Source organism: Schistocerca gregaria, chromosome 8 (assembly GCF_023897955.1).
Source record: "Schistocerca gregaria isolate iqSchGreg1 chromosome 8, iqSchGreg1.2, whole genome shotgun sequence".
In the NCBI taxonomy this organism is placed as follows: Eukaryota; Metazoa; Arthropoda; class Insecta; order Orthoptera; family Acrididae; genus Schistocerca; species Schistocerca gregaria.
Genome location: NC_064927.1, coordinates 383,053,144 through 383,072,840, shown reverse-complemented (window position 1 = coordinate 383,072,840; position 19,697 = coordinate 383,053,144). Strand labels below are relative to the sequence as shown.

Genomic DNA, 19,697 nt, shown 5'->3' with positions numbered 1-19,697 from the left:
GAAGCAATCTTCAGTTTGTCTAGGGGGCAAGAGGGGAAGATCAATCAAACTTTTCAGAAATCTTCCAATTTCAGATTCCTTTGAATTAAAATCATTTGGCAATTCCAATGACTGGATCTTTCTCCACCATGTCTGCCCAAGATGAAATCTGCAGTCCTGTATGTTCGTTTGGGGTAAAATGCAAGTAATTTCCTGGTGAAGTGCCGTCTCAAAATAAACATATATAATATGTGGATGGTGTTATATGCTATCAAGGACAAGGCTTCGTTGCATGTTTCATTTTTTTAGTTTGGAATCGAAAAAAAAATACAAATGAGAAATAGTTTTTTTTTCATTTACTCTGTGAATTACAAATATTTGGTGGAACAGCTTAGGACAACTCCTGAAGGTCCCATCTATAAATATAGTCCTCTACACTTTCAAAAAATCCAAACACTCTTTCCTGGATCATTCACGGTAAGTTATTGGATAACTTTGAAAGATTGCGAAATCGAGTGGCATTAATATTTTTCCTTATTCGAAACAAATCCTGAGTTGTGAGAGTGCCAGTATCACCGTTAGAGCTAACAAAGGCGTATAAGTTCGGAGGGGCCTTCACACAAATTTTCTTCAGCCTCTTCTCTTCACAGTATCACTGACTCTCTGCCGGTTTAATATAGAAGAGTCATGCTCTCCGTGAAGTGGTCTAACTGAAAACCGACAATTTTTACAAAACACTTACATGTTCTCCTCGTATACTTATCTATCAACGCGATCGATGAGACACTTGTGGAAACAGAATTTATAACCGTCTGCCACCAACATTTGCTATTATATCAAGCTCACCGCTCACACACAGTGCACTGACTATGCACAGGCATGAGTGACCAGTCTGCGCTTCTGTGGAATGGAGTAGCGAAGCGCCGCCAACTGAAAACGGATGTTACTGTTTGGCGAACTTATCGAAAATGGGAAACAGGTCTTCTACTATTCGACCGCAGGGGGCTCAATACGGCAACACTGAAGGCAACTACCGTGACTTCTGCAAGTCGGGTCGCCACCTCATTTTCTACTGATCGAGCAACTGGTTCATTCCATGTCAATTCAACCAATTTGAGAAAATGTTCCAGCTGATAGTCTCAGATTTGGCTGAAATTTAGCACACCAATGTTACCAAGTGTGGAACACCCATGTACAAAATTTTAAGCTCCCCTGCCAATTAGTTTCAGAATTATGGCTTGTGAAAAAAGGTGGCGTGACCCGGAAATTGCAACCCGCATCTGGCAGTCTATCTTCAGACCCAACTTCAGGTCTTCATAACTTTGTACCTATTCCGCACAGTCCAGTGAAAATTTTACAACCAGGTAACATCCACTTAGAGAACACACTCTATAAATCAAAACACCAACAACATATTCCTGAGGGAAAATAAAAGAATCCAAAATGTGATTAAAAAATGTAATACGTTGTTGTTGTTGTTGTTGTTGTTGTTGTGGTCTTCAGTCCTGAGACTGGTTTGATGCAGCCCTCCATGCCACTCTATCCTGTGCAAGCTTCTTCATCTCCCAGTACCTACTGCAGCCTACATCCTTCTGAATCTGCTTAGTGTATTCATCTCTTGGTCTCCCTTTACGATTTTTACCATCCACGCTGCCCTCCAATACTAAATTGGTGATCCCTCGACGTCTCAGAAGATGTCCTACTAACCGATCCCTTCTTCTAGTCAAGTTGTGCCACAAGTTCCTCTTCTCCCCAATTCTATTCAATACCTCCTCATTAGTTATGTGATCTACGCATCTAATCTTCAGCATTCTTCTGTAGTACCACATTTAGAAAGCTTCTATTCTCTTCTTGTTTAAAACTATTTATCGTCCACGTTTCACTTCCATACATGGCTACACTCCATACAAAGACTTTCAGAAACGACTTCCTGACATTTAAATCTATACTCGACGTTAACAAATTTTTCTTCTTCAGAAACTCTTTCTTTGCCATTGCCAGTCTACATTTTATATCCTCTCTACTTCGACCATCATCAGTTATTTAGCTTCCCAAATATCGAAACTCCTACTACTTTAAGTAGTACTACTTTAAGTACTTTAAGTACTACTACTTTAAGTAGCAGTAATGCGTTAAAAGGTACATATTGTAGGTGCCCCCTATGCCAAATATAATTCACTCAAAAAGGGTATACTTTTTTTGTGGTAAGCTTAATGTAGCCTAAACACACAGAACTCATCTTGCCCATATCAGTCACACAAACAGAGTTACATGCACACGAAAATACAACAATTTGAAAAATTACCTGAAAAACATGGATTTTTTTAGTGTGGTAGCACGAAAGGGACAAGTGATACCCAAGCCAAATTTCAAACACTGCATAAGTAGACCGTAATATGATGTGTCGCAAAATTTCAACTTGTTATTGCAAGGCATTTGTGTTCAATAAAAGTTGACAGAGATGTATTTGGTTACGTTTCTTTTAACACGATTTAGCAAGCAATAGTGATGGTACAGAAAGCTTGTTTCAGATAAAGGTGCAGCAATTGTTGGGAACCATTAGGCAACAGAAAGTTAAACAATGGTAGTTTTCAGGGACAGAATGAGCCATTGTTAGGCAGGAACAAAAAAGGAAACAAGCAACAATTACAGATTACTAATGTTTTTAAGATTCTGGTTCAGACTGGTCAGTACTGTGCTCCATCGCAACTTTTCGTGGTCGATGAATTGGGCGAAGAGGTCCGGCAGCATGGTCTCCTCGTTTACCGGAGCTGAATCCGTCGAATTTCTAGCTGTGGCAATTTTTAAAGGCATTAGCGCTGTGGTGTGCGTATTGTAAGGCCTTCGGTACACATACCATCAGATTGTTTGACTCGTCGCTCTAACGAAGTAGGCGAGTGTCAGCAATATGTCTTGTGGTCTTATCATGACGTGTTTATCTTCTGCTGTTAGGTCAGACGATAGAAATGCCACTTGCATGCTTAGAGTAGCAGATTGACGGTGACCAACTTTAAACAGAACTTGATTAATTTTCACACACATTTATTAAAATAATAAAAAAGCATAGACATTACGTAACTTGATTGTGGATGTTGTTTACAATTGACAATCTGAAAATGGTTCAAATGGCTCTGAGCACTATGGGACTCAACTGCTGTGGTCATCAGTCCCCTAGAACTTAGAACTACTTAAACCTAACTAACCTAAGGACATCACACACATCCATGCCCGAGGCAGGATTCGAACCTGCGACCGTAGCAGTCTCACGGTTCCTGACTGCGCGCCTAGAACCGCGAGACCACCGCGGCCGGCAACAATCTGAAGTTCCATTGGTCTTGGTACGTTAATCTTATTCTCACATATCTCTGATACTTGACAAAGTGTCTATTCATTTATCTTCATGGCTATGCACAGGAATATGGTAATCTTATTTGGCGCAGACTAAAACTTGACTATAGAGTGGTACAGACTAATGCAGACTGGTACAGATTGGTGAGACAAATTCAGACTGACTAATCGGAGGTCTGTACACTTTTTAAAATACCTTGCACTTTCATGTATCACTGCGTGAGTGTGATCAACAGGGAGGAAAGGTTCTATGTTAGCAGAAATCTCATTGGCTACGTTACATATTAATACGCGGATCGGCGGAAGCAGAATTTGGTCTGTCTCTAAGGCAGCGCCATCACGTAGTGCTTAGCGGGAAGCACTCTAGTGGGAAAGTTATGTACGCGCTGACTACGCGGAACTATGTACACAACAAGCACACGTCCAACCCATCGACAATATGCAGACGTTGCAGGAGCGTGTTACCAATGCCTGTTGCACAGCTTGAATGGAGCCAGGTATGTTTGAAAGAGCGAGTGATTCACTGTGAATAAAGGCTGAAGGATGTTTCAGGACGTGTAAGTAACCACATGCAGTACTGCCTACAGTATGTAGTTCTACTTAACAGGCTGATGGGAATGAGAAGACACATTAGTCCATATTCAACAGGTAGTGATTTCCAGACACATCATTGTACGAAATTTTTTTCTTGTTTTGACCAATAGTACATCCTATAGAAAAATGCAACGCTATCTTAAAACAACCTCTGTACATTTTATACAATTTTATATTTGAATGTTTTCAGGCTATGTGCACTGGCGTACGATAAATAAATTTGCAGCAGATGGTTGGGGATTACTCACGATTAAATCTTTGTGTGTGGTACGCACTGTTACAGAGCGTGGTGCTGGAAAACAACACGCAGGCGTTCATGTGGTGGCAGAAGCCGCCTGTGCAGCCACTCATGAAGATCTACGTCTTAAATTACAGCAACCCCCAGCAGCTGTATGAGGGCAAGGACTTGCGGCCGCGCGTCAACGAGGTCGGGCCCTACACTTACAGGTGAGGCGGTTACCACGCCAGTCTGACACATTTCCGTGTGTGGCCTAAGGGAGACTCGTTTCTCTTCAGTAAACTTTTTAATGCGACTCTGTCAGTTTTAATTACTCGGGAATTGACTGTCTGGTTTTAAACGTTCTTTACTTTTTGCGTTTAATTTGACTGGGAAACCGTTGAGATTGAACTTAACATATACATGGATGGACATGAGAAATGAGAGGTTGCAATAAATTTTTCATCTGTGATTGTTACTTTATGTATGAAATATTCTGATGCAGATTAATAAAAATGAATTTCTTTGATTATTCAAAAATAATGATTCAAGTTTTACTTTTATTCAAGTACTAAAGCTGTTTGTGCAAGAATGAAAGTATTATTGTCCATCTAACTTGGCAAACATTTTGACGTTGCAGTGGAGTGGCTTTTTGTTTAACTGGATATACCCTGACTCTCTTTGAAGCTTATATATATATATATATATATATATATATATATATATATATATATATATATATATATATATATTGTTGAGCTCTCATGAAAATTATCCACTTTTAAATACACTTTATGATACGTTCAGAATTTATCACTTTTTTTGAACGAAAATTTACAATAGCTGCAGCTTGTATCCACCTGTGAATGCAGAAGATAAAATCTACTATCTCTTTTTATTCTGCGTCTGGAATGCTGTGAAAAGAAACACTATTATTTTCCTTCACCTGTACCGTTTTTAGGATGTGGTCGTTGTAGCGATCGTATATTTAAATCTGCCGCTGCTGCAGACTGCTCGCTCGCGGCGCAGCTCCGCACCGCCAGCGATATCCAATAAAATGCTGAAATTTCTTAAATAAAATGGCTAATGTCCGGAGCGAACTTTGCAGTAATTATGACAAACAGATTTTACTAGGTAAATATATTTTAACAGAAACAATTACAATCTTTACACACCTTTTACAATCCCAGCTACAAATGGTGTCGATCATCGACTTACGACAAATGAAGACTACCTAAGAGCCTAATACAACGTCACAGGTTCATCTCCCATTTAGTCCGTGCAGAAGACAAGGGATTCTATTACAATATATTGCCTTTTTACATCTTAACTAATTCTTCTACAGTCTTTGTCATATTTAATTACATATCATTTCTTCTGTGGCGGTTTTCACATCCTCCGCCACAGATAGCGTTTCAGACTCTTTGAATGATCATTTATAATAGCAAAATTCATAATTATCTTTTTACTCACAAAATTAAGTGTCCTTTTGACATTCAATTAACAGAAATACATATGAATTATATATTACAATGAGCATTATACTTCGAAATGTTCTTTTAACTTTCACTTTGGATGCGTGCTGCCAGAGAAGGTTACAACTTTATATTATTTAGACTGTCTCTGAGTGGCCGGTGGTGGAACGGAGAATTCGCTAGTCATTGCGTTACCTCATTATCCTGTCGTTGTATTGTATGATTCACAATGATTAAGTTCCTAATGCATTAAAATTACTTGCTGAACTGGGACAACTTAAATCCGACACAGTGAACACACAATTATCTGCGACAATACGAAAGAAGTACGGTGCTATATTGGACCTAAAGTAGCAAACGTACTAAGAACTACAGCCAACGCTATCACTCCAGGTAAATTACGCAATTCTGGTGAAGTGCCATTCCCAAACGCTAAAAGAAATCCCCTTAACTGGTTAATGGGACAGACGGTTTTCTAAATATTAACAAAAGAAAAATGTAACGAAGATTTTTTCATACACTTGACTGCACAACGTCACCAGCTTGAACATATAAGGAACTATCCACTGAAATATGCGACTTTTTCAAAGAGAATTTCGATGTAGACGTGAACGTTTAAAAGTAACTGTCTGAATTTAGAATTTTATTCTCATTTATCTCTGCATTACATTTAAAATGTTATTTGAAGTTTTAAAGAAAACAAATGCTTGAGTATACTGCATGATAAACACTGAAAGGCGTTTGAGTTGTCGTAGGCGAACTATGGCACTGTATCTCCAGATCTTCAGTTGTGTTCATTTTATTTGTATTTATCAGAAGCAGATTAATTAGCTATTTGAAGGGAAAACAATGAGACACTGGAACATGGAACAATTTTTGGTGTTTTTGTAAATATATACGGCAGAAGACGCTAGGTAATTTAATAGCCTTTCGTTTTACTCAAAGAAGTTTACAGTAAAGTAGGCCAGAAGTGCTTGGCGACTATGATACCATCAGACTTTCAGATGTATTCATTTTGAGCCATGTAACACAGCAGAAGTCGTTTGTTACAGGTAAAGAAGAAAATATATGTAATAAAAACAGCCACCACTTGCGGAAGGTAGAAGTCAAAAGCTCTTAAACTAAGTTTCAACCCATATAAAATGTACTTCTTCAGAAGTCTTATCACATTCTACATGCTGATCATGATGTGCTGCCAATAGGCATAGTCATAAATAAAACTGACAATAGTAAAAAACAGCCGTCTACTTTTGTCGTACAAAAAATAATACACCTATTAGATGCGGCGGGTGTGACCAGGAACAGATAAATATGCAACTGCATATTAGATGTGGAGTGTGTGGCCAGTAACAGATAAAAATGCACCTGCAAGACTTCTGAACAAGGCATATTTATATGACTTGAAACCTAGGTCCGGAGCTTTTGACTGCTACTTCCGCAACTGGTGCCTGCTGCTGCAGCCATGCTTAAGATTCTAAAAAGGAAGAAAAATGTTTTGGTAGGGGAACACGTTGTACGTAGATGACAGTTTATCCAGGAGCACACTATGTTTCCTTGTCGTGCCTTGTCTATCACGGAATAACAGTGTGGGATTTGCAGAACAAATGAACATCAAAGAGTGTGGCAGGAGCTGGATCTCGAACTCGGCAATAAACAGCGGCGCAGCACTAACAACAGTCCATAAACTGCTCTGAGTCCAACCAACCAGTATCGATAATAATAACATGATGTGGTCGATCGTCGTGGAATCAACCAATTGGCTGTACACCCGAAAGCACGACGTACGTCAATCACGTCACTTAAACCTGAGAGATCACACCAAGCCATTGTGACCGAACTACATCCTTCCGCCACTAGTAGTGTGAGGAATAAATTATTTCACAGAGGCAGAGGTTGAACATTCCACTTATCACTGGTTAAAGCATGGATGGCGCCAGCGAGTTGTGATACGCGGTCAGCTGAGTAATGACGTCAGCGCCAAGAGGACAGTCCCTGTGTTTTGCGCCACGATGGCTGCCTGCTGGTATTCACGTTGACGCATGCGATGACATGCTTCCAGATGTTGGCTGACCTAAGTAAGCGACTTTCGTGCGCCTCCTTATCAAGGAAGAGAGTTTCATCACAGCGACTCCAACGCTGCAGTTTCTTTCGGCGGCGAACTGAAACCCCGTCAGTGAAGTCCATACTCGTGTCCGAGTGCGAGAATAAAGTGCATGCGGTATCGTCACGCTTGCTCGTGCGCTGAAGAAAACGTATGAAGATGCGTAAGAGACAAAATTCTGGGGAAGTCCGAGAACTACAACTACACAGCCACAACGCACAAAAAAATTATTCCCTCCATAACAGTCGAGGTGCATTACGAAGCCTCTGAACTCATCAGTCTGGAACGTATCCATGCAGCCTTGTAGCATACTCATCGTAACGAAGGAGAAGAAAGAGCAGCGCCTGGTTATGAAACAAAAAAGCACCACCAAAATATGCCAGAACCTCCCACAGCCACAACTACACCCTCCCCACACTGAGCGTAGAGACCTTATAGGGACATTGTTGCACTTGAAGCCTTAAATCATTTGAAGAGGCAAAATTGTCACGCGTGGGACCACACCACACGCCTGCAGCCAGCTGCTGGTCAGTTTCCCCGTTGTTTATCACGTTGAAGACTTGCAGCCTCTGGTTTCGATGCAGGTATCTTCATAAAATATAGATATATCCATGTTATTTTCCAAAATAATATCGACATATATCGGCGATATATTTCCTTCTGATATATCGATATCGAAATAGAAATATCGAGTGCCCATATATTTCTTTATATTGATTTTTTTTCACAATTTTTGGTAAATATTTGAATTGATCTTTTCTAATTGTAGTAGAACGTAATTTTACTTTATGAAGGATTCTTACTACTTTTTCAGCTTTCGTCACGTGTAAGTAGCACAAACAAGTAGTCCGATAGCTTTGGGGGCTGTCGGTGTGAATGCAATAACAAGATTTCCGATGTAAAGATGTAGCACACCAGCTGCATTCAAAACCAATTTTTAACGCAACTAGTGTGCCATTTCTTCACATCGGCTTTCTTCGAAAAACAACTTTCTGGAATGGTGAATAAAATTCTAAATGACAAGACTGATCTTTGCGGTGGGCCGAGACGTGTGAGGGGAAATACTGATGTAGTAGGCACTCGGTGCTAACAACAGAAACTGCAACGTTTAACTCCACCGCGAAACTTTTACACTACAGCCGCTAGATCGCTGGCGTCGGCAGCAATGAAAAAGAAAAAAAGAAAACACAGGAAAGTGACATGAAGTGTTCCTGACAAATCCGCTATGTGACGAAACCGAACGACGGACCCATCCGATACCTTTAACTGTGCCACTTACTTGCAATTACCATTGTTGGCAAAGTGGTTATCGCCAAGCGTGAACATGCTCTAAGGGAGAGGAGCCGGCTGCTAGCATGTTGGTGTACAGAACATCTAACAGTAAATCAGTACTTAAAGATACTGCTCTAAAACCGTCCGTATATTTACAACGTATAGCCGACACTTTTATGTCAATACTTTTTCCGTCGATATATCGATACACTTCTTCGATATAAAGAGGACCAATAATGATACTTTTTAAATATAAATATATCAGATAACCGATATTTTTAAAAATATCAACAGTCCTATCTTAGTGTAAGCAATGCTCTTTCGCGAGGTACCCCACTACACTTGTTCTTTGAACGCATTGTTCGCTCGGAAACTAGTTGAGATGAATCTGCATTCACTGTTAACAACAACTATCTCTGACAAGGTGTGACACTCACAGGAAAAAAGAGAGTCTAAAAAGAACCGGACAAGTGCGAGTAGGACTGTTCAACAATAATAAAAATAATGTTTTTGGGGTCTTCAGTCCTGAAACTGGTTTGATGCAGCTCTCCATGCTACTCTATCCTGTGCAAGCTTCATCATCTCCCAGTGCCTACTGCGGCGTACAGTCTTCTGAATCTGCTTAGTGTATTCATCTCTTGGTCTCTCTCTACGATTTTTACCCTCCACGCTGCCCTCCAGTACCAAGTTGGTGATCCCTTGATGCCTCAGAATATGTCCTACCAACCGATCCCTTCTTCTAGTCAAGTTGTGCCACAAACTCCTCTTCTCCCCAATTCTATTCAATACGTCCTCATTAATTATGTGATCTACCCATCTAATCTTCAGCATTCTTCTGTAGCACCACATTTCGAAAGCTCCTATTCTCTTCTTGTCTAAACTATTTATCGTCCATGTTTCACTTCCATACAAATACTTTCAGAAACGACTTCCTGACACTTAAATCAATACTCGATGTTAACAAATTTCTCTTCTTTAGAAACGCTTTCCTTGCCATTTACAGTCTACATTTTATATCCTCTCTACTTCGACCATCATCAATTATTTTGCTCCCCAAATAGCAAAACTCCTTTATTACTTTAAGTGTCTCATTTCCTAATCTAATTCCCTCAGCATCACCCGATTTAATTCGACTACATTCTATTATCCTCGTTTTGCTTTTCTTATACCCTCCTTATAATAGTAATAATAATTTCATCTGGCCGAATTGCCGGCTGCATGTCTTTCTATTGAATGCCACTTCGACGACATGCGTGTCCCGTACCTACCCCCAATTACCCAACCGGGAAAAGGAAAGATACAGGGAATCCGAACCACGTGTTTGTTTTTGGTGACTCCTCAAAAAGATGAGAGGCGACAGCTACGTGAAAACAAAGACTGAAAAATCCGTAATCCGAATGAGATTCGATCACCCGACTTCGCAGTTTCTAGGCATGCACTTTACCGCTAGATGAGCAGGCTCGACATGTGTATCCACAGTTCGTCTTTATGTTTCGCTGAGTGAGTTTGCTAGGATCAAAATCTTTAACACTTTGCTGTATATTTTGAATGAATTGACTTAGGAGCTTGAATGTTTTACTCCGCCAAGAGACCTTTGACGGTAGTATTTCTACATCTACATCTACATCTACATGACTACTCTGCAATTCACATTTAAGTGCTTGGCAGAGGGTTCATCGAACCACAATCATACTATCTCTCTACTATTCCACTCCCGAACAGCGAGCGGGAAAAACGAACACCTAAACCTTTCTGTTCGAGCTCTGATTTCTCTTATTTTATTTTGATGATCATTCCTACCTATGTAGGTTGGGCTCAACAAAATATTTTCGCATTCGGAAGAGAAAGTTGGTGACTGAAATTTCGTAAAAAGCTCTCGCCGCGACGAAAAACGTCTATGCTGTAATGACTTCCATCCCAACTCGTGTATCATATTTGCCACACTCTCTCCCCTATAACGCGATAATACAAAACGAGCTGCCCTTCTTTGCACCCTCTCGATTTGACACAAATTTTAACTTGATACGTCCATTCGTTACTGAGTTAAAGGGTCTTAACCGACGGACAGACAGAAAGACAAACGGTCGAGAAATGGCAAAATAATATTTTTATATGATATAATTAGAAATTAACTATTTTACTATTTTTTACTTTACGTGTACTGTGAAACCTTATTTCTTGGCCTACAGAGTCCGCCAGAAAAATATACACCACTTTAAGGAACGAAAAGTATTACTTATGTGTTTATTTTACATTTAGTAATTGATCACACATGTTGCACAAGCTCCAGTTTAGCACGTGATTACTTTAAATGTTCAAAATGTTCACCGTTGGCGGCCTTACACATAACAGAACTACGAGCGGTCGCCGCAACATCATCAGTCAATGTTACAGTGGACATCGCTGCACATGTCGCTGTAATCTCCTGACGAAGTTCCTCCAGCGTGCGTGGCTTACGTCGATAGTTGTTATCTTTCACAGTTCCCCATCAGTAAAACTCCATAGATGTTAGATCTGGTGACCGTGGAGGGAACTCAATGGGCCCTCTTCGTCCAATCCAATGCCCCAGAAAATTGTCATCCAGGAAAGGATGGTGGCAGTGTAATGGTGCCCCGTCCTGGTGGTAGAACATCTATTAATCTGCTCCATAAAGCGCAGGTATACCTGGCAGAATTGATGTGCGTAACATTTCCCGGTACACTTCTCCAGTGACAGTAGCATCAAAGAAACAAGGTTTTACTAAGCAGCTCGTGGTCGTGCGGTAGCGTTCTCGCTTCCCACGCCCGGGTTCGATTCCCGCTGGGGTCAGGGATTTTCTCTGCCTCGTAATGACTGAGTGTTGTGTGATGTCCTGAGGTTAGTTAGGTTTAAGCAGTGCTAAGTTCTAGGGGACTGAGTCCCGTAGTGCTCAGAGCCATTGGAACCTACATAATAGTTCACACCACAAATGAACTCCTGGTAGCTCGACCACTTTATCCACATAAACATGCGGATTTTACGGTGCCCAGTACACACTGTAATGCCGATTCACGGTTCCATTAAGTTTAAATTGTGCCTCGTCACTCCACACTACCTTCGTCACAAATTGTTCGTCATCAGTTACCATTTTCTGAAACCATTCGCAAAATTGCATTCGGCCATCAGGATCGTCACTAATCGCTTGCAGTAATTGTGCAACGTAAACTTTCCACTTTGCAGTTTTCAGAATTCTTCGTACACTTGTACTGCTAACCCCTACTTCAAGTGCACATTGCGTAGCAGACTTCTGTGGATATTTAAAAAGCGTTTCCAACACGAGAGCCCACGAAGCACGACTTCAGCTGTACGTTGTCTTCCTGATCTTCCTCTGTGAATATCACAAGTTGTCCCATGCAATTCAAACTTGTCAATGATGCGTTTAATTGTTAGGTTGGTTGCGGTTCTGTTTAAAACTCGCGCCTCCACTGACGTTGCACTTCAACGGCATTATCAAACTTCAAAAACCGCTTCACAATACATTTTCGTTGCTCGAATGTCAAGCGTGCTCCAGCCATCTTGTCTTCTCAATATCGAGATTTAAGTATTAACATCTGTTGAGCCAAAGACCATGCTACAACACACTCTAAACTCAAATCCAACGACAATGCCGATATCTCGACAGAGCCTGACAAGTATTGTATACATTTTTCTGGCGGATTTTTCTAGGTCAACAGAGAATACCCTACAGTTTTGATGGGCGACTCTGCGATTATCTAAATATATGACATAAATGACCGTATCTTTTGAATTCATTTACTTAGAAGCTTTAATTTTTCACACCAATAAGCTACCGTAGAGGTTAGTGTGTGAAATAAATTTCAACTTAATACCTCTACCCGTTTCTGATAAAAAGGGGTGTTAGCGGTCGAACAGGCAAGCGGATGGACAACAAAATAATCCTTTAAGGGTTCCGTTTTTACTGCTTCATATATGAAACTCTAAAAGGACGACCGGTAAAACTTACACCGGTTATCCGTCTGTCGATTGAACAGGAATTGCGTTGTCGGCAACAGTCAGGAAAGAAAGGCAAAACCATCACCCGCCAGTACTCTAATAACTAACGAAAACAATTTCTACATCGTTCTTCTTGTGGTCTTCGTACAAAGATTGGTTTGATGCAGCGCTCCACACTACTCTGTCCAGTGAAAATCTCATCTCATTTTACTAAGGTTTGAAGCTCCTCTTGATGTTTTTTCGTGTTTGCGATTTCAAATTGGGTTGTTTTGAAAATCAGCCTTTTGTGAACACAATTTATTTTAATATTTACCCAGACATGATTCGACACCTGTTTGTCATCTTCTGTGGCTCAATTTTTATTTCTGTAGAGTTCAATACCAAATTTGTAATAACATATATTCCACGCCTAAGAATTACAATATGTGCACTTTGTTTTGTTTAGATGCTCATCTCTAAATGAACTGCCTTCTTATATATCGGTTTTTGTGCCCTTTTTCGTCGTTCTTTTTTTTTTTTTTTTTTTTTTTTTTTGACAGCGTGTTATCTGCAACCTAGTTTACAGATGATATGCTTAATTATTTTAAATTTGGAATTGTACTTTGCAGAAATAAAAATTTACCCACAGAAGCCGGCCTGTGTGGCCGAGCTGTTCTAGGCGCTTAAGTCTGGAACCACGCGACCGCTACGGTCACAGGTTCGAATCCTGCCTCGGACATGGATGTGTGTGATGTCCTTAGGTTAGTAGTTCTAAGTACTAAGTACTAAGGGACTGATGACCTAAGATGTTAAGTCCCATAGTGCTCAGAGCCATTTGAACTTTTTTTTTTCACTCACAGAAGATGACACATAGGTTTCGAAACATGTCTGCGTAAATATAAAAATAAAAAATTAATTAATTAGTTAATTGTGTTTGCATAAGGCTGATTTTCAAAACAAAGCAGTCTCCTCATCTGTTTATAACTACGACAACCTACAGTTATTTGAACCCGCTTACAGAATTCAAACTTCGATCTTCTTCTACAGTTTTTACTCTCCACCCCTCACACTTTTTCATGTTTTTTTCCATTAATCAATGCCAGTTCAGGCTGTTTTCTTTAGTGAAGAAGTGCCATAAATTTCCTACGTCCCTCATTCGATTCAGTACCTCCTCATTTGTTGTTCGACCTACCAATCTAATCTTCAGCATTCCTCTGTAGTATCACATTTCGAAAACTTCTGTCTTCTTTTCGTCAGAACTGCCAATCGGCCACGTTTCACTTTTGCACAAGGCTATACTCTAGACGTACACCTCCAGAAAAGACTTGCTAACACACTTGGGTGTGTTCTGCGAGTTTTGCTGTTATGTGTAATCTCTGCCTGCTCTCCGACCAACCAACCAACAGTCTGGTTGGAGTCCACACTGCGAGTACACAGAAAAGCAAAACTCGCAGCACCTGAAGACGATGGCTGGGCCTACAGTGCAGAAAATGGAAACAACAGCTCGGCAGAACAGCCAGAAGCTTACCATTAATCAACAATGCCGAGAAAATCTGAGAGACAGCTTCAGTTTATACTATGTGTTAACAAAGATGTCTTTTTCAGTTATATTTTTCTTGTTATTGCTACACAAACAACAAAATTTATGTACTACTTTTAGTATGCCACTGTGCTGAGTGCGAAACCCGTAGAACTAACATACTGTTTCTCTTCTGAATTTCTACAAAAGTGAAGTGAAACTAAATACTGGGTTTAAAAGGGCGAAAAATTGCCAAAAGTGAATGTGCAACCAATTTTCGACTTTAGCCTCTGCTAAAAAACGAAAAAGCAATGGTTTGCAGAATATGTAAACAAGACGCAAAAATACCAATGACCACAGAATATGCGTTACGAATAAAAGCTAAATGCGTCTAGTAAAAAAAATATTCTTTAATTATAGTAAGTCTAAGACGGAAGAGTTAATAGTAATTCATTGCAACGGTTGCTGTGGAAGAGGGCAACACTAACAAACGTGTTATGTGTTGATTTTTCCAACGCTTTATTCAAAAGTGGAACGCTTGAGACATAATCTGCAATTGGTTCCTGAACCCTCTGCCCAGTCAGTGGAATATTATGTGTGGAGTAATCATGTAACTTACATGTCGATGCAGATATACATTTATGACGATCAATACTTTCTTTATGAGTATTCTTGTTAAGACATTAGGAACGCATTATTCCCACAGCACACATTTTCAATGCCTTTATTTCGCATTTTTTGTCATTTTTGTTAGGAGATGAAGACCAACCAGATGAATGCTTCTAATTATCATGTATCCTAGTTCAGACTCAAGAGGTGTTCTGTTAGGAAAGGTTTAATATCGTTTCTAAAATTTGAATTTCAAAAGACGACAAACACAGTAAAATAGTAGATAAAAGAGCTGAAGTTAATGCCGTGTCTCTTGACTCCCGTAAAACTTGTAATTCAGTTCTGTGCGATCACGTTGTAAACAAAATACGTGCATACGGATTATCCCAACAGATACGCAGTTCGAGCGAAGAACCATTATTTTGATCTAATAGGAGACATGATCAAAAGCGAAGGTAGCTTCTGGCGTACTTCACGGTACTGCAATAGTACAAGTCGTGTTCATATGACCTGGTGATAAGTGTTGGCAGTTGCGGACAGGGAACAGAAAGCTGTAGAAATTTGTTACGAAATGCAAAGAGACCTTTAGTTACTCAGTATCTGGTAAAAAGTTTGACAGTTGGCTCTAAATAGAAATAAATGTAATAAATTATGTGATCAAAAGTATCCGAACAACTGGCTTTACAAGTTCGCGGCGCCCTCCATCGGTAAGGACTTTAGACGTTCGTGGCGCCCTCCATCGGCAATGCTAGAATTCAATATGTTCTTGGCCCACCCTTAGCCTTGATGACAGTTTCCACTCTCGCAGGCATACGTTCAATCAGGTGCTGGAAGGTTTCTTGGGGAATGGCAGCCCATTCTCCACGGAGTGCTCCACTGAGGAGAGGTATCAATGTCGGTCGGTGAGGCCTGGCACGAAGTCGGCATTCCAAAACATCCTAAAGGTGTTCTATTGGATTCAGGTCAGAACTCTGTGCAGGTCAGTCCATAACAGGGATGTTATTGTCGTGAAGGCACTACACCACAGGCTGTGCATTATAAACAGGTGTTCGATCGTATTGAAAGATGCAATCGCCATCCCCGAATTTTTCTTCGACAGTGGGAAGCAGGAAGATGCTTAAAACATCATTGTTGGTCTGTGCTGTAATAGTGCCACGCAAACCAACAAGGGGTGCAAGCCCCCTCCATGAAAAACACGATCACACCATAACACCACCGCCTCCGAATTTTACTGTAGGCACTACACACACTGTCAGACGACGTTCACCGGGCATTCACCATACCCACACCATCCCATCGGATCCCCACATTGTGTACCATGATTCGTCACTCCACACAACGTTTCAATCGTCCAATGTTTACGCTCTTTACACCAAGCGAGGCGTCGTTTGGCACTTACCGGTGTGATGTGTGGCTTATCAGCAGCCTGTCGACCATGAAATTCAAGTTTTCTCACCTCCCGCCTAACTGTCATAGTATTTGCAGTGTATACTGATGCAGTTGGGAATTCCTGTGTGATGGTCTGGATATATGTCTGCCTATTTCACATTACGACCCTCTTCAACAGTCGGCGGTCTCTCTCAGTCAACAGACAAGGTAGGCCTGTACACTTTTGTGCTTTAAGTGTCCCTTCACGTTTTCACTTCACTATCCCATCGGAAACAGTGGACCAAGAAAGGTTTAGGAGTGTGGAAATCTCGCGTACAGACGTATGACACAAGTGACACCCAATCACCTGACCACGTTCAAAGACCGTGAGTTCCGCAGAGCGCCCCGTTCTGCTCTCTCACCATGTCTAATGACTACTGATGTCGCTGATATGGAGTACCGGGCAGTAGATGGCAGCACAATGCACCTAATACGAAAAACTATGTTTTTGGGGTCTCCGGATACTTTTGAACAGATAGTGTGCACCGCATGCAGGGAAAGCGCCAGAACGTCATCCAGTAAGTCAAAATGCGGACGAAGTTGTGCGTTGAGTGATCGTAACTGACTGTTATTGAAGAGGACTGTGATGAAAAATAAGAGGGCGACAGCTGTAAAAGTCACTGCAGAACTGAACGTCGCACTCGCACCAAAACAACACGAAAGGAGCTCCGTAAGTTGCGAATTGTTGGGCGTCCTGGAATTCTAAAACCACTTATCAGTGACCCAAATGCCTGAAACAGTAAAACGTGGTGCCGAATACATAAAACCTCGACTGTGGAGCAAGGGCAAAGTCATTTGGTCTAACGAGTCTTGTTGTATACAGTTTCCAACTTCTGATACAGTTTGCTTCCCAAAAGTGCAACATGGCAGGGGTTCAGTGATGGCCTGCGCAGACATATCGTGGTGTTCCTTGGGCCCCATGACTTCTATGGACGCTCACGTTACTGCGAAGGATTATGTGACCCTTTTGGCAGATCAGTGTCTGTGCTCCTCTGTCGAAGTGTTCGAGAACGACAGGGCCCTGTCCACACTGCCTGTGTCATCCAGGACGATTTTGTGAGCACGTGGATAAATTATTTCCTGGCCACCAGTCAGCAGATCTCAGTATTATTGAGCCTGTGCGGTCTACTCTGGATAGGCAGTCGAATTAAAACGAGACTAATGGAAAAAGTAAACTGTCTATTATTTAACCCTTTCTGCGTCTGCGATTCCAAATAGCATCATTAAGTATTCCTGGCTTTTTAGAGCTTCCCAATGCTTCAATGATACCGTTTGGCATCGCTTCACGTAGTTCTAAGTTTGGCCAACAGATCACAGTGGCGTCAGCTTTCATGACTCGCCGTTTGTTTGAAGTGCAGAACAAAGAAGTGTCGTGAGTTGTGCTACTGCATTTGTGAATGAACAATAACTGTTGTGTTTAGTTTTATTCTGTGTAAACTGAAATTCTTGGTTATGGAACCAACTTTACGTATCCAGAATGAGATTTTCACTCTGCAGCGGAGTGTGCGCTGATATGAGACAAGACGGTCAGTGCCTTCATGGAAAAATATTTGCGTTTGCCTGAGGAACCATAATCGTACCCAGGTGTGCACCTCCATCCGACACAAATTTCTTCAAGTTTCTAAAAATTTGGAAATTACATGGGGCAGACTGGAACTGCACGGTGGATATGTAAAGGCCTCCCAGCGAAACTTCTGCAGCTTAGCCGAAACAGCGGGAAACTAATGATGACCTTTTCCTCTCACTACAAGGGACCTTTGCTCACCGACTTTGTGGAACACGGCGCCACAATTTAAGAATAGCAGGACGTGACGCTTTGCCAGGTCCAAGCACCCTGGAATGTTGACGGACCAGATCAGTCTGTTACAGGATAACGCCCGCCCACTTCTTGACAAAGTTTTTTCGACTACGCTACACTGTTTTTTGCCGGGAAGCCATTACTCGTCCTCCATACAGTCTTGATTTTTCCCCAGGCGATTTCCACATTTTTCATCCCTGAAGAAAGACTTTCGTGGCTGTCTTTTTGCTTTGGAAGAACAGGTGCACACCTGGATGTAATCATACTTCCGTAGGCAACCTAAAACATTTTTCCATGAAGGCATTGGCCGCCTTGTCTCACAGTGGGATAAATGTATCAGCACTTACGGCGATTACTTTTGGAATTATGAGCAGTTTACTTACTTTTTTTTTATCTGTGTTGGCATTTGACTGGCCCTCATTAATTCCTGGTCGTTTAAGGGGACCTGGACGTGAATGGGCTGCATTTTTATACCTCGCTCTCAGTGCACATTACTTTTGATCTACAATGCGGAGGAAGTTGTGGTTTTTTTACCAACAATGAATGATATTAACTCAAGCTGTAAATGTCTGTTATAGTTTAAGAATCACAGTATTTTGCCTAATAGATGGTTTATAATACACGTTCCCATTCTGGTACCATTTCTGGTCCGTCATCAATCTAATAGCATTCAAACTGTCGCAGGCTGCTGTCAGCATACGTAGGAACACATTATTCCTCTCATTTTGTAGTTTGGAGTACATCTGAGGAAATAGAAAAACCCTTATTATACCACATTACTAATTTGTCTAAAAATGCCGCTAAAATTATATACAGAATGACAAACATAGATCATTTCTGCGATGTATTAGGCATAATACTAAGATACTATCCCTTTCTTCTCTTGAGAGAAATTTGGTGAACATGGATAAAACCATTATGAAGCTACATCTACCTATTGATCTAAAAATGTAGTTTCGAGAAATTGAGAAAAGAATGTTCACAGTGTTTTTGACGCACCGTATGCCTCTTTCAGAACATTCCAGCAGCATAATCTTGCTGGCCAGCTGCTTCTTTTTCCTCTGTAGACTTCTTCAGGAGCCTTTTCCTTACTCTGGACTCTAGTGGTGGCTTCCACAGCCCTTTCAGCTTCAACTAGTCTCTGACGATCTATGGCAGTCAGAGCAGCTATCATATTATTTTCTGGCTGGATGCCTAATTTGTCCATTACTTTTGTCCTGCTGATTACACCAGCATTGAAACAGATGACAGCATCCATCACACCCATTTTGAGTACTGTCTATCCAACAAACACTGCTTTTGGCACTCGTTGCCACGCGCAGCTGTTGGAACTCTCATTAGGGTTTCGTGTACGGCCATGTAGACATTTGCTAAGTAATTTTGTGTCTGCAAGGTCCCTGTATAGT

At 41.0% G+C, this 19,697-nt stretch overlaps 1 protein-coding gene across 1 annotated transcript in view; it reads left to right on the top strand.

Annotated features, from left to right (window-relative positions):
- LOC126284820 (lysosome membrane protein 2-like) overlaps positions 1–19,697 on the top strand; it is a 202,698-nt gene that overhangs the window by 119,446 nt on the left and 63,555 nt on the right. Inside the window, exon 3 of the mRNA XM_049984030.1 lies at positions 4,205–4,368. Coding sequence (XP_049839987.1) covers positions 4,205–4,368 — 164 coding nt within the window. The remainder of the gene's footprint in view (positions 1–4,204; positions 4,369–19,697) is intronic.